Source organism: Pteropus medius, unplaced genomic scaffold (genome assembly GCF_902729225.1).
Source record: "Pteropus medius unplaced genomic scaffold, Ma_sr-lr_union100, whole genome shotgun sequence".
Lineage (NCBI taxonomy): Eukaryota > Metazoa > Chordata > Mammalia > Chiroptera > Pteropodidae > Pteropus > Pteropus medius.
The window spans coordinates 876,556-898,026 of NW_024343578.1; the positions used below are offsets into that span (position 1 = coordinate 876,556).

At 37.2% G+C, this 21,471-nt stretch overlaps 1 protein-coding gene across 18 annotated transcripts in view; it reads left to right on the forward strand.

Moving 5' to 3' along the window:
- Positions 1-21,471, forward strand: part of ERC2 (ELKS/RAB6-interacting/CAST family member 2) — a 907,956-nt gene that overhangs the window by 571,269 nt on the left and 315,216 nt on the right. The window contains exon 14 of one of the 18 annotated variants that reach the window (XM_039867411.1): positions 824-885. The exons of the other annotated variants lie outside the window; for them this stretch is intronic. Coding sequence (XP_039723345.1) covers positions 824-866 — 43 coding nt within the window. The 3' untranslated portion in view covers positions 867-885. Of the gene's footprint in view, positions 1-823; positions 886-21,471 lie in introns of those variants that run through there. 18 annotated transcript variants of the gene reach the window in all.

A 21,471-nucleotide genomic window follows, 5' to 3' on the forward strand; every position in this document is an offset into this window, starting at 1 on the left:
TTCTTTAAGTTATATTGACTAAGGAAGTAATAATGATCAAAATGATGGAATGAGATGGTGTTTTTATTGAGCAGTAGCCAGTGGAGGACCAGGAGAGCCTCAGTCTCTGATGTCAAAATCTGCAGAACAAGGGCTCTCCAAAATCATTTGAGAGAGAAAAGGAGCTGACTTCTGTTGCCAGGGTTTGCTTCGCCCCCTCCTCTTTTTTTGTATGCTAACTGAATTATGCCCTTGTCTCCTGAAACTCTCTTAGCATCATTCTCTTGGGCTTCAGTGGTACCCAGACCAGAAATTACAACTACAGGCTCCGCAGTTCTTAAATCCAGTCAATAAACTGATTACAGAAATCCAACAGATGTTCCTGCACCTTAGACACAGGTTATATTATGACCAGCTTGCTCCACCTGCAGGAACAAAGCCTTCCTGTTGGAGATGCAGGGCTTAACTGTGTATACTGTGTTTGTGCACAGCCCACACACTCCACTCATGTGCTTCCTAATGAACCTCAGAGGTGTAGAGGTTACTTCTAAAGATTAAGGAACCATCTTTAATATGTAGAAATTAATCTATCTTTAATATGTGCTGACACATGGTCAGTAAGGCAGGAGAGAAGAGGGAAAGGTATGTTATCAAAACAGGGCCAAATAAGTGTAGAAAATTATCTGTGTTAGATGATCAGAAATTCTGAATGCTAGATATTTTAATAGTATAATGGTCTGGATAAGGTTGATTCATTGTTGATTATTTAAGGTAAGAGTAGTAAGTTATATTTGTATAGGACTTTGTAATTATAAAAATGCTTTCGAATGCATAACATTTTCAGGTGTTATATTTTTTGTGACCTTGAGTTCGACAAAACCTTTTAAGATTTGAAACCAAAAGCACAAGCAGCTAAAGAAAAATAGGTAAGTTGGACTTCATCAAAATTATAAACTTTTATGCTTCAAAGGACACCATCAAGAAAAGACAGTCTAAAAAATAGGAGAAAATGTTTGTAATTATATCTGATAAAGTACTAGTATCCAGAATACATAAACAACTCTTACAACTTAACAATAAAAATGTAAATAACTCTATTAAAAAGAAGCAGAAGACTTGAATAGACATTTCTCCAAAGAAGATATACAAATAGTTAATAAGTATATGAAAAGATGCTCAACATTAGTAGACTTTAGGGGAATATAAATTAAAACCAGAATGAGATACCGCATCACACCCACTAGGATGACTATAATAAAAAAAGACAAACAATAATAAGATGAGGATGTGGAGAAATTAGAAACCTCATACATTGCTGATGTAATATATAGTGGTACAACCACTTTGGAAAACAGTTTGGTTGTTCCTAAAAATGTGAAACAGTTTCCATATGACCCAGCAATTCTGCTCTTAGGTACGTACCCAAAAGAAATGAAAAAAACATATCCACACAAAAATTTGTACGTTAATGTTTACAATTACATTATAAATAATAGCCCTAAATGGAAACAACCCAAATGGATGAATTGATGATGAATAGATACACAAAATAAAATCTATACATAGGTAGAATGTTATTTCACATTAAAAAGAAATGAAGTAATTACTAATAGATGGTACAACATGGAAAACTTTGAAAACATCATGTTAAGTAAAAGAAGCCAGTCACACAAAAGACCGCATATTGTAGGATCCAGTTTTATGTGCAAACAGGCAAAGAAACATAGACAAAATAGTTTAGTGGTTGCCAAAGGCTATGGGAAAGACTGACGGGGTTGATGGCTGGTAGTGGTATGGGTTCTGTTGAGGGGTAATGAAAATTTTCTAAAATTCAACTGCAATGGTTTTATAACCGAACATACAAAAATCCATTTAGCTGTATACTTTAAATGGAATTTTTCAAGGAGATTATATGATGTGTTAATTATATCTCCATAAAGCTATTAAAAGTGGGGGCTCTGCACAGTGCTATGAAATATTCAAAAATATGCAAGTTATGCTCCATATTCATATTTATTTACAATGTTTCAAGTCAGAATAAATAATATTGATTAGAAATGATCACAGCCTCAAAATCATTTTTTTAGCTCAGCATCCAAGGAATGTACTATCCAGTGAATACACTTGAAATGAAACCTATTCATTTGAATTCAACTGATTAATATTTATTTTGAATCCTATAGCAGGTGCCTGACCCAGTGTTCAGAGCTGAAAGTAGGGAGAGAACATTATATAAGTACGTCGTTATGTTAAAACTTAGACATGTACAAAGGACTTTTTCAGTGGTCCCACAGAAGTGAAGAGCCGTTCATTTGGTCTATGAGATGGGGAGAACTTTGAGGGGAGATATTTAAACTATTCAAATTTAAAGATTGACTAGGACTTCAATGGATGAAGGAGTGAAAATATCCTAGGGGAATGGGTAAAGGGACTAAGTAAGAACTTATTAAAAAGGAAGTATGATGATGATGATGATAATGGTGTTCGTAGCGATGATGATAGTGGTGGTGATGATGACAGCAGTGATGATGATCATGGTGGTGGTAGTTGTGATGACCCAAAGATGATGGTCATAGTGGTGGTGATGGTAATGGTAAAGACAATAATGGCACTGACGATGGTGGTAACAATGATGATGATGGTGTTAATGGCAGTTTTAGAGGTGATGATTTACAAAGACTGAATTTGAGGAACTTCTGAGCTTTCTAAATGATGTGCTTTGAGACATCATAACTATAGACCTTGAGCTGCATGCACGTGGTGGCCTGGAACAACTGTCAATGGCCAGAGCTTTGCTTTTTTGATCAAATTTTATCTTTCAGCCAGGCTTGTAGAAACTGTGTATTAGCCTATAAAAGAGGCACCAACACTTAGCAATTAATGAATTGCTGCACTTGTACCTGAAATATAGTGGCTCATACTTTCGCAATCAGTAAGTGCTCAGGTCATTGACTTTTTTGGAAGCCTACTGTGGCCCTTCTTCTGGATCTCACTATTACTCCTCTCATGAAAATTTTAGGTTAAAAATATTACATCGAACCACATGAAATTACCATTTTTGTAGGTCAAAACTAGTTGAATATCAACAATTTTATCTAAATTAAGCTATAAATGCCTGATGCTGATTTATTACTCTACCCCTTCACTAAGTGTGTGGGATGGATAAGAGGGGTCAGAAAAAGATACATATTATTCTGACAGCTTTGTGCTATTGACTGTGTGTGTGTGCATGCGCTCATGTACACAGAATAGATACTACAGACCAGTGCTTTTCAGTATAGTAGCCATGTACCTTATGTGGCTATCGAGCATTTGAAATGAGGCTAGTCTAAATTGAGGTAAGCTATGAGTATAAAACACACCTGATTTCAAAAACTTAGTATGAAAAAAAAGAATGTAAATTTTCTTAGTATAAAAACATATATAAAAACTGAGTGTGAAAAAATAATTTTTATATTGATTATATGTTCAAATAATAATATTTTGGATATAATTGGGTTAAATAAAATATTAATTTAGCTTGTTTTGTTTTACTTTTTTTTCCAGCTTTATTGAAGTATAATAGACAATTAGTTGCTTGTATTTACATTGTACAATTCAATGGGTTCTTTTTCAATTATAGTTGGCATACAGTAATATATTAGTTTCAGTTGTCCAGCAACATAGTGATTAGAGATCTATGTAACTCAAAAAGTGATCACCTCATTAGATATAGTACCCCTCTTCCCCCTTACATATTTGTTAAAACATTATTAACTATTTTCCTTATGCTACACTTTATACCTCCATGTCTATTTTGCAACTATCCATTTGTACTTCTTAATCCCTTTGCCCTTTTTCACTGTATCTCCCAAACCCCCCCATCTAGTAGCCCTCAAAATATTCTCTGTATCTATGAATTTATTTTCATTTTTGTTGTTTATTTTGTTCTTTAGATTCCACATGTACGTGAAATTATGCAGTATTTGTCTTTATCTGACTTACTTCATTCAGAGCAATGAATCAAGGCAATATCTTTTTCCATCCTCTTCCTTTTAGTCTGTGTGTGTCTTTTAATCTGAAGTGAGTCTCTTGTAGGCAGCATATATGGGGTCTTGTTTTCTTATCCATTCAGTCACTCTATCTTTTGGTTAGAGCACTAATTCTTTTCCATTTGAGGTACTTGTTGATAGGAATGTAGTTATTACCATTCTTTATTCATGTTTTTGATACATGTTTTTTTTCCCCCCCTTAAGGAAGTCCCTCCAACATTTCCTGTAACAATGCTGGCTTGGTGCTGATAAATTCCTTTAGCTTATTTTTGTCTGGGAGGCTCTTTATCTGTCCTTTGACTCTAAATGATAGCTTTGTTAGATAAAGTATTCTTGGCTGTAGATCCTGGGTTTTCATCATGTCGAATATTTTGTGCTAAGCCCTTCTGTCTAGCATAGTTAATTTCTTTTGAGAAATCAGCTGCCAGTCTTATGGGTGCTCCCTTGTAAATATCTAACTGCTTTTCTCTTGCTGCTTTTAAGATTCTATCTTTGTATTTCACCTTTGCATTTTAATTATGATGTGTCTTGGTGTGAGTCTCTTTGGGTTCCTGGTTTTTGGGACTCTCTGAGCTTCCTGTGGTTTTATGTCTATTTCCTTCACCAGGTTAGGGAAGTTTTCCATCATTATTTCTTCAAATAGCTCTTTGACATTGTTTTGTTTTGTTTTGTTTTTTTCCAGTACCCCTATGACATGGATATTTTTACATTTAATAGCTCCTTAAATTATTATTATAGTCTTGGCTTCTTTTTTCCTGCCATTCTGATCGAATGTACTTGGCTTCCCCATCCTCTATATCAGTTATCCACTCTAATATCCTCTTAATCTTAGGATAATATGTTCTTCATTTCTGACTGGTTCCCTTTTATAATTCCATTTCTATTTTTATGTTTTATTTCTCTTTGTTAAAGTTCACTGAATTAATCTACACTTCCCCTAAATTCATTGAACATCTCTATAACCAATATTTTGAACTCTGCATCTGTTAGATTGCTTGTCTCCATTTTTCCTGGATCTCTGTTCTGTTCTCTCATATGATTCTGCTTCTTTGTCTTCCCATGGATGGCCTTTCTTTGTCTGTTTCTATGTACTAAGCAAAGCTCCTAAATCTCCCAATCTTATTAGTATGGCTTTGTGTAGTATGTGTCCAGAAGCATAGTCCTGAGATAGGTTCAGCTGCAGGCCAAATTTAGCCCCAGTCTGTATCCCTCTGGGGCCACCTATTAAGATTCAGCAAGTGATCTACAGGTGCTGTGCTTATAGTTGCCCCAAGAAACCACACCAGAAACTGAGGCCAGCTGCTACTGTGTGAGTCTTGGTACGGCTCAGCAAGGAGCACCAGACTCACAGAGGACACAGCTGGATGTGGCTTGGGTGGGGCCACAAGTTGGGTGAGGCAGAGTTTCAGGGAATCCTCTGGGTGGAGCAACCTCTGTTATCCAGTTTAATGACATCTGTCCCATTCAGCCACTCGGGACTAGGCATGTTTTCACTCCCTCCTACTTTGTGCTGTTGCAGGTTGATTAATTATTTCTCTCCCTAGTTTTAGTGCTTATGTTCATGTAGATCCCAGATGACTTTGCTTGCTATTTGCTCCATGTTTCTGTCACAACTTTGATTTGGTTGCAAGAGGGGTGAACAAAGCCTCTATCATCTATATCATTTTCTCATATCTCTTTTCATTTTACATTTTTAATGTGGCTACTAGAAAATTAGGCTCATATTATAATTCTATTTGACAGTGCTGCTACAGACAGAAAGCTCTTTTAAAGTGCTTTTTAGTATACATTTTCAGCAAATTTAGGAGGAAGACAATTCAAAGTAATTGCCTCTGAACCTTCTGAGCCCAAATCTGCTTCAGTTTCCTCGAAAAGGGAAGGAAAAATCAATCTGGTCTCTAAAATCCACATTTTGAAAAATATAGTATGGACATATATTCACTGTCTAACATACAAAATAAATTGTATGTTAGTTTTTCCATGTACTTATAGTATTTTCTTTGCTTTTACTTTTTGTTCTCTGTGTTCTTCCTGTCATCACTTTATCAAAATACTGAGGCCCTGGCATCAAGCAAGTAGAGATATTCAAGATACATAAATGCCTCACTTATTCAGTACTGAGTTTATCTGAATTTCTTGGGGATTGACTAAGTATATAAGTATTCAGTTTTCTCTGAAATTGAGACCATGCCATGCAGTGTGGTATTAGTGGGGAGAAAAGTGTGTTAGTCTCTTGGCGCTGACAATTTGAACTGTCAAGGTCAGGGCCCTGTGGTCTCCTTTTGCTCCCCTAATCCCAACTAAGAAGGTAATTTAAGTGGAATCCTGGGGTGCTAAATTAAAAAGGTCCTAATGGGAAAATGGGAAGTGGAAGGTTTAAAGGACACACATTAATGTGTTCACTTCAAGATGTACTCGTCAGTGCTTCTTAGGAAGTTACGTGCTCACCAGTAATGTCTTTTCTTTTTGGAACACAACCAAGGGCAAGTATGGAGATTTTTAAACATAATATTTTGGAACCCAAGGGAAGCCAAAATATCACAGACAGTGATAAAACCACGATTTAGTAATTGTGTTTTGTGATCCTGAAGCATGTGGTGGGGCTGCTGGAAGAAGAAGCGTGACGAGTTTGGGCAGCAGATGTTCTGCATCTCAAGTTGCCGTCTAATCCTTTCTTAAATGGGCCCAGGCAAACCTGCAGGGTGTCTAGAAGTTTTCTTTTCCCTGTAGCCATATCTTCTAGGTGAAAGAGAAATCTGAGTAGGTATCAGCTAGGGAGATACTTGCCTGCCCCAACAGAAGACCCCAAAATTGAATAATATGTTTTCTCATATAACAATAAATCTGGAGTTAGATGGTTCAGAAAGCATAAGATATTTTACTATTGCCATCCTATTTTATTCTTTGTCATGGTCAGTTTTTGTCTTTATTTTGCAAAATCGCTACTGCAGCTCTAACCATCACATCTGTGTTCCAGCAGATGGAAGAGTTAAATGCCAAACAACTTCACCTCTGGGAAGGGACATCTTCCAAGGACTTTTGCCTATATTATTTGCCTGAAGTGGGTCACATGACCTCCCAGATGCATGCCATGGACTCAGTAGGTGAGGAAGCTACAAGAATGTGGAGCCCATAGAGCTTGCCACTCTAACAAAGGAAAATATAGTCTATAAAATAGCTTCTACTTTAGTTCTTGGCACATAGTATATAATAAAAAATGGATCTTCAAACAACTTTACCTTTGTAGTTAAGAAGCCAGAACAGGCCATACTATATACTGTGTCCTCTGGAAGAAGTGATTCCTTTGCTTAGAGTAGCGTCTAACAGTTAGAGTGTCCTTTAGGCATGTTCAGCCTATAGAACATAGGCACAGGGTTCAGTGCTTTATATGTTACTCCTTGTAACAACCTGATAGAGATATTCTTCCCAGATTACAGAGACAGAAACTGAGCCTGAGAGAGGCTAAGTAAACTCGTCTAAGGTACACAGCAAATGGGGGGGCAGGCTTGGATGCTAACCCTTTCCTCCTGCCTGTGCCTTCATAACCTCTGAGCTCTCAGTGGGTAGTAAATTTGCCTAGTGATTCACTAACCCAGTTTAAAGCCTAGAGCCAAAGACATTAGAGTAAATAGAAAAAAAGGACCAAAAAAAAAAAAAAGGACAAAAAGTTAAGATAACTTTGGCGTAATTGAAATAGGTCTCCATATCATGAACTGTTAAAGGCCTAAAATGATACTAAGTTCTGGACTCTCTCAATCTTAGAATATCTTCCACGGGTTCCTTGTTTTGGGGGATTTGCCATGATTCCACATGGTAATGGTTTGTTTGGGGTTGTCTAAGGGCATTCTCAGGAACAGTTAGGCCATTTGGTGCTGGGTGCTGTTCAGGAGGAGTGAGAAGGAGCTATGTGCATCCTTCTTGGAGTACAGCAGGCCCCCACCAGCGTGGCCCCTGGCTGCCTTGAGATCCGGTAGCATGGAAGGAGAAGTAGATCAGAATTGCCTCCAAGGAACAGAGGTTTCCCAAGAATGATGGATCTACCTTTGATGTCTAGCAGCTTCCAAATAGCACAGAAATGATACAGATACATGCCAAAAGTGGGGGGAAACAACTTTTGATCTAGTTAGAACTAATTAAACTTTCAGTGTGCATGAAAGAAACTTGAGGGCTGGCCAGTTGTTTGCTATGGATGGATTTTGTCAAAGAGCATAGTTGAAAATAATGTAACTAAAGCAAACTCCTGCCTGGCTTTCTACATAGGAGGAATTAATTTGGGGGGCTTTTTTTGCTTCTAAAATATTAGAGATTTTTCCTTTTGCAGGCTGAAATTACCTGCTGTCCTTTTTTTTCCCCTGCATACAGTGATATTAAGAGTGATGTTTTCTTTAATGTTTTCTCAGAAGGCTCTCCCTTCAGCCCTTCTTTGTTGTCATATCTTGTTTAGTCTAATGTATATTTTTTGTTAGTGTGTATACTAAAAAAGGTAATCTAATTAACAGTAGAAGGTAAGAAGCACCTCATAATTTTGACAAAGCGAAAAATGTGGACTCTGGTATTTGATCAACAACTCCCACTTAAGGCTCACAACTCTTACCTCGTTAGCAGGGTAGTTTTTTGCTCTTTATAAGCAGGCTTCAGCGGAGTATAAAGTGTGCATTTGACAGGACAACAGTCAGGTCTAAGAGTGGCTTTCGGAAATTTCGGCTGCCTTTATTTGGAGCGACTGGCTTGGTAAATGTTTAGAGGGCCCTAATTATGCTTTGGGGTGATTAAAACATTGTGGATTTATGCTATTTCACTAAGGAGAACGGCCTACTCCACATACTAAGAAAGGGAAAAAAAAAACTAAAAGGGAGGAAAGAAAAGGAAAAGGGGAGGCGGGTCGCAGTGGGGGTGGGGTGAGCACACACCACCCCAGTTTGGAGAGAGGCGGCCTCTTGGTAGAGCATATGAATCCACTTACATGTAAATTGCTTGTCGCTATGAATTAAGGGAAGGCTATGAAAGAACTGCTTTGCCGTGTTTACTATAGGATTTTTGACAGACTCTTTCCTCTTTCAAGTAAATTTGGCTCAAGTCCATAGTCAGTCCAGTTTTAAGTAAACTCCTCTTTTGTTACATTAACAAGGTTATAACATCACTGGGGCAGATTTCCAGCTGCAGGAACCGAGGCCTAAGTATGGGGCTGAGGGTATAATTAAAACCTTCAGGTGGGAGAGTTAAATTCTCAAGTAAAATTGGATAAAAGGCTAATTGTCCATAGCAACATAATACATGCTTTAAATATCTGTGAAATGAAGATGAATAGTAGGAGGCTTGGAAAGAAATCTTTTCTACTTTGTGAATCAAGATATGATTTTTTAGTTTTAGGATAAAGGGCCTTCGTCCAACCCCCATCCACAAATCAATTTTGAAAGCATAGTGCCATCCCCTGTAGCCCCTGTGACTTGTCCACTATCTCTACTAAAGACCTTTTGCAGAACTTATCTTACAAAACAGGGAGCATTTATAGCTGATAAGTAGACCCATGAGTGGAGTCCTAGATTTTCTGGTTCCCTATATCTAAACAAAGGTGTAGAGTACTTTATCCACATTTGCTATACCTTCCTTTAAAGGAGGGGTGGTGATGGGGGTGTAGGTGGGTGGGAGGGGAGTCTAGGGGAAGGGCACACATACCTTTGGTGACCTTCTCAAAGATGACATCCAGCCAAGCAAGATGATACATTACCACAACACTAAAAAAACAAAACGGCTTGTAATGGCAGCTTGTCCTGAGCAAATGCATCGGGAAGGCCCATTTGTTATTCATTAGGAGCAGCCTGGCTGGGCTGGCGTGGTAGGGAGCCTGGAGACTTAAGGTCATTCTACACCACTGCCCCAATGGCACGGACAACAGTGAAGACAGCTCTAGCAGCCACCACACTTCCAGACTTTGCTGCACTGCTGTTTGAAGCCCTGCAGGAATGAAAGTATTCTAAAACAGTTTAGAGTTACTCCAAGAGGGTGGGAGAGGGCGTGGGGTTCAGGGGAAGAAGAAGAGATAAAAAAAAGAAATAATTTCATGGGCAAAGTGACTCCATGGAGCTAAGCACAGTGAACCCACAACCTCCCTCCAGCAGCCCCAGAAGCATCCCCCCAAAGAGGTGTAAGTCTCTCCATCTGATATAAGGACACTCAGAAGAGAGAGTGTGAGGAGCCCAAGGTTGTTGGAGAGTGGTCAGTGTTTAAAGGTTTGCTGGACAAGTACATGGTCACGTCCAACTAATAGAGTTTCTGGGTGCAGCATGGTAAGGCACTGAGGGTACATGGAGCTGCAAGAGGAATAGGCCAGTTCTTTGAGAACTAGAGATGTGGTACCAGGAGAGGAGTGGGGCCTTGGCAGAGGGAATGGAAGGGCGGTGGGAGCTTAGCAGTTTTGGACCTTGGCAAGTGGATAGATTGAAAATGTAGGTGCTGCATACCAGGAAAATAGGATCCAGCCCCCAGGTTCTGAATCTCAGAGTGGTGGCCTAAACTATGTACTCTCTATCAGCTATATATGATGTTATCGATTTAAGAGAACACCCCAAAACTGCATTTTTAGTATTTTCAGCCTAGTGGTAGCACAGAGTATTTTTGTCTTGCTGCATAATATGGAGACTGTGTTATGAATCAAAAAGTTCCTTTTCGTTTTGTGAATTGGAATACTTTGATAGGATACACCTACAGCTAGAGCTGGGACATAATACCTATCTTCAGTTTCACTGAGTGCTTTTACAACATGCATCAGAACCTCCTTTCAATATTTTTGCTCAAAGAGTTGTTTAGATCACACATTTGCCTCATGGCAGCTTATAATCAGTAGTGTTTTAAGTATGTTTAAGTATGTTGAATAAGGGCTAATATTTTAGAGTGTGTAAGTCTATTTCTTTTGCCAGCATTATAAATTTAAAGTCCTTCTTACATGTACCAAAGACATGTAATGTATAAACCAGATTATAGCCAGAATAAGAATGACATTATGAGAAAATAAAGCTGAGAATTCTGTGTTTAATAGAAACCAACTCTTATTAGTTCAAACTAATGAAATTTTATCCATCTTTACATTTCTTTGTCTTTAAGTAATGTATGTTTCCTTTTTAAAGTAGAGATTTAGTTATTGTGTGTGAATATACATACATTCATACAAGTTAAAGTAAAAAAGCATTGCTCTATGAATTATTAAGGTTTGATGCCAAGATTTTTTGAAGTTTTGTATTATTCAGGGAGCAGAAGTTGCGATTTTTTTAGACCTAGATTTGGTTGGATAGCTATCCATTCTGTAGAGTGCATGGATGTGGGGAGGCACCAGGCCATTTTGCACTCTTCCTATGAGTCAACACATATTTGAAAATCAAATGTTTCATGATGAGGGAAGAACTTTTCCCACTAAAAGGCTAATCTTGCTAGACATCCCTTCTCCCTTTCCCCCAACTTTCTCCCACAGGCTGAGTTATCCTACATAACACAAGTGTTGCCATTGGCATTATCAACTTTTTATTGAACAAGAGAGAGCAAAACAGTGATATAAGTACACTTTCTACTCACCTTTTCTCTTAAAATTATTGGTCATATTTTCTTGTTTCATTTTGTTTTCTGTATTAATGACCTAATTGTATCATTGAAAGAATGATAGCAGTTTTCTGTTTAAGGCAATGAAGAAGTTTTGGAATAGATGGTGGTGGGGGTTACACAATATTATAAATAAAAAAATGGTTAAAATAACAAATTTTGTGTTATATATATTTTTTGCCACCATAAAAAGATGATGATGATGATGATGACGAGAGAGATTGATTGAGAAACTGAGAAAAGAATAGTAGAGAACAAAGCCCCAGATATCTGTTTGGTTTGTAACCTTATTACATTCAGGTTTCTGCTTCAGTGACAACTTGTGTGAGAGGGGTTTTCTGATCACATTAGGTAAAATAAAACTTTCCTTGGTATTCTCTGTCCTCTTACCTTGCTCTTTTATTCTTATTTTAAAAGTTATTTTGAAAATTTAAATAAAATTCACATAACACAAAATTCATCATTTTACCAATTAAAGTGTTCAGTTCAGGGATTTTTTGTATATTCACAGTGTTGTGCAACCATCAGCACTATCAAATTCTAGAACATTTTTGCCACCCCTCAAAACCCCATACTTATTAAGCCGTCACTCTCTATTACCTCTTTTCCTCAGTCCCTGGTAACCACTAATCTACTCTCTGTCTCTGTGGATTTTACTATTCTGGGTACTCCATAAATGAAATCAGTATGTGTTCTTTCATATAGCACAGTGTTTTCAAGGTTCATCCATGTTATAACACATATTACTAGTTCATTTCTTTTTATTGCCAAATAATATTCTATTGAGTAGATATACCACATTTTGTTTATCCATTCATCAGTTGATGAACATTTGGGTTGTTTTCGCTCTTTGGCTGTTATGAATAATGCTGCTATGAATATTTGCATACAAGTTTTTATGCGGATATATGTTTTCATTTCTCTAGGGCATAGATATTTTACTTCGGAACACCCACCACTACTATATATGTGCGTGTGTGTGTGTATGTGTGTGCATATCGGTCTCTACATATTTTATTCATTGTTCATAGTCCCCACTTTAGAATGTAAGCTCTGACAGTGCCAGTTGAATGAATTAGCTAGTGAAGAATGAATGGTGTTCTGTATCGGATGAGCCCTAGAGTGTGTCCTTTGATCTTTCTCTCTTTTAGGCTGTTCTTTGGGTGGAATATGGCAGGGTGGATCATTCAAACAAGAGAGCTGTTACTCAGTGTCACAAGAGTATTGGTAGACTCAACCAAGCCTGCTGCCAGGCTGAGGTCCAAAGTTACAAAACCGGGATGTCTTAACCAACCACAGGCCCAAATTTAGTTTTGATGCTGATTACTGATATCAGGAGAATCAGTTCTGCCTGTGAAAGACATCCTCTTGCATTTTTAATAAAGGCAAAGATAAAGTTCTTTTTTAGTAGTGCCAAGAAGAGCATGATCTTCATCTTTCTCAGAGGCATGATGTCCATCTCTTCTTTGACAGACATGCTAGAGAAGAAAGAACAGGATGTTGCAGCCTGGGGTGTGATGGCTGAGTATATTATTATTCACTGGTTGTATTTAAGGAGCCAGGGATATCTTTTTACATAAAACTAAAGTAAAATTTAAATTACTGAAGAACTTTTGTATACTTCGGTGAGGAAAATACCAGTCCCAGGGAAAGGGAAATAAGGCATTCTGTCATTTGCCTTCACATCTCCAGTGAATCCTGGAAGATATTTTGGTTTTTAGGAATTCTGCTAGCTCCACTTTTATATTAATTAACTATATAGTTCCTTTAAAAATATTCTTTGTGTGTTCTATAAGACTTTGATTCTGTTTGATTCAGTTTTAATCTGCCTTTAAGCGTTTGGAGGAAAAAAATAGTTCAATTTTTTAAAAACTTCCACAGGATATGATATATACAGTTTAAATAATAAATCTTTACCCCCTAAAGAAATGTCACAGCACAAAAGCAGACATAGTTATCACACTGTTTATTATTTGACTTGGCTAAAGGCCTAGATTTGGGTTCAAATTTTAATATTTTAGAAGGTAGTTTTCTTGAAGGTTTACATATAAATACCATATATTTGATGAATAAGTGAGCAGCAGGGTACATTGAAATTAACATGACTGAATTATTTTCTCTATGTTTAGTAGTTATTTCTTTCATTAGCAAATGAGGACTTTTTCATCTTATGTGTTATAGGTGAGTGCATTTCCATCCAAGATGCTCTTATGGTAAAGTGGCTCAGGACATCAGATTCTGGTTTTACTGGGGGTGGTTTACGTCTCCAGGATGCCTTTCAGTAGTGATGGATCATCTTTTGCAATGCATGTATAAATGGCACAGTCATCTTCTTCTTGGATATTTCCTTGGCTGAATTCTTACTCTTTTTTTTTTTATGAAAATAAAAATTGTTAAGAGAGAATCCTTTAAAGGAATTCAAAGTTTGGGGCTCTCATGGATAATGTAGATCACTGCGCTTTGGGCACTTGAACAAAACTGTAAGACCCACATCAGACAATGCGGGGAAGGCTCCCATTGTCAGTTGAACTTAAAACAAGGGTGGACAAGCCATCCCACCACCCCACCAGCCTTTCCCTGTAGTTTACAGTACGCCAGCTCATAGGAATGTGAATCCCACGTTGGAGCCCATTGTGAATGTGTTTCTGAGTAGTTTAACGTGTTTCTCACAAACAGGACATGACATGTATGGTTTAAATGAAAATAATGGCCCCGCCGCTCAGTGCCAGACGGTCTTTTGTCAAGAGCATCCTGGCAATTGGAAGGGCTCTGGGCTGATGTGGCCCGCAGGCCGAGTCCTTAGGGGATCTGGACTTGCTATGTTTCACACAGAGAAGACTCTTAAATCAGGGGGCCTCCCTGAGGGCCTGCAGCCTGATATGTGTGTGTGTGTGTGTGTGTGTGTGTGTGTGTGTGTGTGTGTGCACGTGCACACTCATGCACATGTGCTACTCTGCAGCAGGCACTGGAGTCCTGCTTACTGCTCCTGCTTCTGGCCATGAAAGCTTGGCCATGAATTAAGAGGGAGATTTTCTTAGTCTTTGGTTTCCTTAGCTATAGAATTTATTTTCAAAACAAAACAAAACAAAAAAATCAAAAACAAGACAACAAGATAAGTTTTTTGTGTTTTTTTTTTTTCCGTATGGGAGTTTTAAATTGTATCTAGATGCTTTTGCTTTGTGGAATGAGGCCTTGTAATGACTTAAAAAATTTAACCATTTTTTAAATTATAGTAAAATATACATAACCTAAGATTTTCCATTTTAACCATTTTTTACTATACAGTTCTATGACATTAAGTATATTCACATTGTTTTGTACCCATCACCACTATCCATCTTAAGAAATTTTTCATCTTCCCAAAGTGAAACTCTGTAACCATCAAATAATAACTCCTCATTTTCTATGCACCCTGCCCCTGGCAACCACCATTCTATTTTCTGTTTCTATGAATTTGACTTCTCTAGGTACCACATATAAGTGGAACCAGACAGTATTTGCCCTTTTGTAATGGGCTTATTTCGTTCAGCATAATGTCTTCAAAGGTGATAAGTAGATTAAAGTATATCAAGCCAGTTTGTATTGCCTGAGTACTTTCTATGTGTATCTTTTAATGTGCAGCTGGTTGATTGATCAAGCTTTTATGTCCCATGAATGACATGGAGGTATGCTGTCTCTATAGGTCAGTTGTTCTCAACCAGGGACTACTTGGTTGAGGAACATTTGGCAATAACTGGAGACATTATATTTGTTTGGGCGTGGGGTGGGAGCAAGAGGGTGTGATACTGGCATCTACAGGGCAGAGGCCGGGGATGCTACTAAATATCCTACAATGCCAAGGGCAGCCCCCACAACAAAGAATTATCTGGCACTAAATGTCAAAAATGCCAAATTTGAGAAATCTTTTCAAGGGTTAATGAATTTACTAGTCGCTTATGGGAAAAAAAAAATCTTGAAGATTAATTCAGTACATATTTTATTGAGTAGTTTTGAAATAAATTTCTATGCCGTCATCAATTTCTTACTAATTTAGTGAAACATGAAATATTGTGTAATACAAGCAAATGCAAACTGAGTTCCTGTCTTCACGGAGCAACTTCAGTTATAAGAGTGAGAGGATTCAAAAGCATTCATATGCCTGTACCTTAATTAATTCTTTTTAGAATAGGTTCTTTTAGAACTTTCTACATTTCTGTGCAGATCATCTGGTAATAGGATTGGGTGGCTGCTCAGAAGTCATGAGGTTAGAGCTGGAGCTGCGAGACCTTGTTATCATTCCTGTTCTGTTACTAAGTAGTTTTGTGACATTTACTAGTTCTGATTATCTCCCTGGACCATATTTTTTCTCACCTGTAAAATGAAGGAGTTGTATTACAATGAAAACTCTATGTCTTTGGCATGAGTAAAATAGAAATTTTTTATCAAACTACTTTATATTATTCTGTAATTATTTTGAAGCACATTCTGCTACATCATTTATTTCTAAGTGAAGACTAACACTGCTTTGTAATAAATGAGTAGGTTAAGCTGATTGCCAGTAAAGGTACTATGTTCTCTGCAGAGGCCTGATACCCTGGGCTCTTTCTGATGTCCTTTCTTTAATTAGGACAGTCTTCCATGATCACACCAGTATGATATCTGTGAGATCTAATGCACACATTTTTTTTAAAGGCAGTTTTGCTATGGCCCACTTCAATGAGAGCAGATACCTTATCTAGAATTTTTAAAACTTAGGTGGGCAGGGAAAGCAAAAATAAAAAATAAAAAAACAATATCATAAAAGCTATTTGTTAAACCTTTAGACAAGAGAGATAGGAACAAGTATCTAAAACCAAAACTCTGGAGTCCAGTTTATTTACATGCCTTGCATAATGACAGCGTGAAACAAACTAAATAGAATTCTGGTGATCCTCAAGTTTGTGGATCAAAAACCCAGGAAAATTTTGTTATTTCTTTGGAATATATTATGTGTCTTTTTCCAGTACACTCTCTCTAGCTGTGTGTCTGTGTGTGTGTGTTTGCCATTTAGACATTCTTTTTTTTTTTTTTTTTTTTTTTTTTACATCTGCCAATAGTTTATTTATGGTTTCTGGTTTTTAGCTCATGCCTATAAAGAGCTTCTGTTATCTCCACATTAGGCAGATAGGTGTCTGAATCAGTGGGTCTGGCACTTGCTTAGCTGCTATGCCATTTACCCCATAGACTGCACAAGCTTTCTGCTAGGTTTCCTAGTGGTGGGGCAGGCGAAGATGTCATTATGCCCTTTGTCTTGGAAATGGAAGCCTGCCATCTCTTTGAAATCCCTTCTACTGACAAAATACATCACATAATCATAACCCCAAATCAAAATTAATACTGAGATAGATAGACAGCTAGATGTAGGGTGGAGGGAGAACTTAAATTCATACAAGAAGTCATTGCCAATTCAGAGGCTGCCGTTTTAGTGCAGGTGGCTGCTGTATTGAAAAATTAAGTTAGACTCCTGGAGACTGAGTTAACTTCATTCTTCCACACACAATAAACTTCTTGCATCTATTGTGCCGGGCATTATAAACCCAATGGACTCTGGTTTTCCATGGATAATCTAGATTTTTAAAATTATAATGTGGTCATCTTTTGGTCTCCATTGCAAAAGACAGATTCTAAATAATTCACATGGTGAGTTATAAGAACGAAAATTGCTACTTATAAGTAAAACAATTGGTGTCAAAGTTATATATTGTTATCATTAAACCAAACATTGGTAGCAGATTTTCTAAAAGGCAGTTCTTTCTGCTTTTCCATTTTTGCCGATTCTCTGTAATGTTTTTTTAATCCTTTGATGTAACATCCATTCTTATAGATATGTTCTTAGTATTATTTAGTGTCAGTGTTTTAGATGGAGGGTTACAACAATCTTTTCATACTTTGCTTTTGGTATTATAACAAATCTGATATTTTGAATTCATGTTTTCCTTTAAAAGCCTTTTTAAAATTGTTAGGCAGCATGCATGATTTCAGCTTGGTAAATTTTCACAAAGTTAACACACCCATGTAACCAGCACTCAGTTGAAAAAAATGGAACATCTATTCCTTCTAGAAGTCTTTCATACCCTCTCTCAGTCATTATTTCTCCCCAGAGTAACTTCCGATTTCTAACACTATAGATTAATTTTGCCTGGTTATGAAATGTTTGTTATTGGAGTCATAAAGAAAAGCATCGTATTCTTCCTGGATTCTGTTTTGAGATACACCCACACGGTTGTGTGTACTTGCAGTCCTTTCATTCTCATTCCAGTTGAGTATACTGTGTTTGTTTTTATCTATCCTATTTTTCATGGACATTTGGGCTACTTCTATTTGGGGACTACTATGAATACTGCTGCTGTGACATTCTACTAATTGTGTTTTAGTGAATATTTTTACACATTTCTGTTGCTTATGTACTCAGGAGTAGAAATTCTGTATATATCATATGTTCAGTCTTTCCAAAGCGGCAATAGAGAGTATATACTGCATTTTGCATGAATGTGGACTATGCTGCTATGCATTTTTATATTTCTGGGGACTATATCATTATTTAATATTTGAAAGGCATTGAAAATGTTCATTTACTTTGGCATGGTTTCCATTATTTGCTTTTATCTGAGAACTCACAAGTTAGTCTATAGGTAATATGGTCTGAAGTAAATTGGGTGTAAATGCACAATCTTTGCCCCATTCCAATTTACCAAGCCCAGAGGAAAACATTTGTTACCGTATATTTTTACAACGCTTCATTGTGATATGATGAGGCTCCAAGTTTTAAGGAAAGGAAATTGAGAGGAGAGAACTAATACGATCCAGTGTGATTTTAAGGTAACAACCAGAGTCTTACAAAGGAAGGAGCCAACAGGTCTGACAAAAAGCACTGGGGCCACACATTTTTACAGTGGGGTTAAGGGAATGGAAGAACTTTGCTTTTTAACATCACAAAGTTCTCCCCCTAAATATCCCATATTTAAAATGCAATATTCCCAGCCTTCAAAAAGAAGCTATAAGGGAGAACTGAGCTGGCTTAACAACTTTACTACACTTTCTAGATTCTAAGTTTATGAAAATAAATCACATGTTTGATCTCTTCTTGAACTTATACTACCTGGTGTTTGGAGGATGTGGTTCCAGAAAAGTTTGTTGCAACGAAGTAAAATCATCCATCCTATCGATATAATTTGATATCATTATCCTAATTATTAATCTTATATGATCTCATGTATCAAGATTCAGATTAGGGTGCTATATCGAAAAGATCACAAAATTCAGTGGCTTGTAAAAGAGAGAATTTTATTTCTTTCTTATATCTTATATCAATCTGTGTAGGTCACGTAGGATTGTCTTGGTGGTGTGACAGTGAAAGGGACCCAGGCTCCTTCTATCAAACTGTTCTGTCATCCTCAGCCCATGACAGTTTCCATCTCCTGGTTCAGGATGGCTGCTCCAGCTGCCTCTATCCAGTCTGTGTTCTAACCACCAGAAGAGGAAAAAGAAACAGGGAACAACATATTCCTTTCTTTTAAGGACATAGTCTGGATGCCATGTACGTCACTACCACACTCATCCCTTGGTCGCAAATTAGTCTCAAGGCCACACCCAGTGCTAGGGAGGCTGGAAAATGTAGTTCCCAGCTGAGACCAACAGACCAGCTAAAATTCCAAGACTGTAGCAGAGGAGAATGGATAGTGGAGAACAACCAGCCATTCTATGTGGGTTTGGAACCTTTATAAATATGTCAGATATTTTTATTCATGGACTCTAACCTCTCCTTCATCTCTCTCTCATTCTTTGTCTTTCTTACTCGTGTTCCTTTTCTGCATAGAACTCATCTCTTAAAGCTCAACTTACTTCTCTCTGGAAGTTCCCTATTAACCAGGAAAAAGGTTAATCCTACCTGTGATCCTGCCTGTTCTTTCCCAAATCTTAATCTGAAAAAAAACAGAAAATTTTCTTTGTTTTACTCAGTTTACAAGTTAATTTCTCCGAGATAATTAGTCTTGTTCTAAAATTCTAAGTCCAAATACCCTTGGTAAAGTTGAGCTAAAAAAATGTTCATCCCAGTTCCTAGCAACCTATATTTAACCAGAGCATTTGTAAGTATGTGTTAGACAGGGAAATAATAGTTATCAGTCTCCAGTGAATTATAAAGGAAAATAATTAGTTAACCTTGAGATAACAGGGGTGGTGGACAGCTGAATAGCAGAGCCCCTCCACTCTTCAAGAGGGCTGTGAGCTTGGAATGCATTGTCTTCAGAGACAAGGAGAGCTAAGCTTTCATTGTGTGTCCCCGGAATAGGACACCCACATTCCTTTGTAAGCTTGTCTCAGCTCATCTGCAGTCCTTCAACACCTCTGAGTCGCTCATGGTTGTCTTATAGGGTGTAATTTTCTGGCAGGCAGATATAGAGCATCTCTTTCAGAGAGTCAGATGTCATCCAGCTAATTCAACCTAAGTTTGACTTTTAGTTTTACCATTATTTTGTTGTGTGGCTTTAGGCATGTTTCTTATCCTTCTTCTGAGCTTCAACTTCTTTCATATCATGAGGAAATTCTGCTAGTAACCTTTCACTCATGCAACAGTTGTTGGTTATATGAACACTGAGGAATGATGAGTGTAGGTCCTGTCTATGGTGACTACAGAGGCCAGAAAACATACATTTAATTAGCCTAGGTTTGGTCAGTCTAGGGTGACTATTAATGTCTCTATCAGATTGTTTCCAACAAGGAATGCAGTATAATGAAGCAATGAAGAGCCTGGGCTCTGAAGTCAGATAAATCTGGAATGGATTATCAGTTCTGTGAGGCCTTCTCTGAGTCTCATTTTTCTCATGATATTGTCACTGAGATCATTGACTCTGGAACAAATCCCAGCTCTACTCTTCTAATTATGTGACCCTAGGCAAATTGTATATCCTCTCTGTTTCTCAGACCCCCTTTAGTAGTACCTGCCTTAGGTTTTTCTAAAGAATTAGGTGATATAATATATAGAAAGCATTTGGTGTAACACCTGGAACATAGTAAATGCCCAGTAAAATATAGCTGCTTATTGTTTTGATTGCTGCCAGTTTATTTATTTTTTTATTAAGAATTTTTCAGTTGAAATTTTAACAGCTTTATTTAGGTATGATTGACTTATAAAAAACTACATATATTTAGTTTGTAAATCTTGGTAAATTTTGATATGTGGATACACATATAAAACAGTCAAGATAATGGATATATCCATTATTTTCCCAAATTTCCTCATGCTTCTTTGTAATCCACCCCTCCTTCCTTTCCACAGTTCCTCCATTTGGTACATATGTATTCTTGTATGACTTGCTTATTTTCACTCGCTCATGTTACATAAACCAATAGGTCATGCCTTTTTATTGCTGACTAGTATGCCAGTAATCTTGGCCTATTATTTATTCATTTACCTGTTGTTTGACATTTGGGTTGTTTCCAGTTTGGGGCTATTATAAATAAAGTTACTATGTTTATTCTTGTACATGTCTTCGTATCCAGAATTATTTCCTTTTCCCTTGGGTAAGTACCTAACAGTGGAATGGCTGGGTCATATAGTAGAATATGTTTCACTTTTTAAGAAATTACTGCCTTTTTCTAAAATAATTATACCAATTTACCTTCCAACTATCAGTATATGAGAATTCCAGTTCCTCCAAATTCTCATGAATACTTGGTATGGTCAGTATTTTTAATACTGTATTCTATTTGATGTGTGGTAGTATCTAATTGTGGTTTTAATTTCTCTTTCACTAATGACTAATGAAGTTGAGCATCTTTTCATGTGTTCATCTGCCACCTGTGTAGATACTTCGGTGATGTGTTCGTTCTGATATTTTGCCCATATTGTATT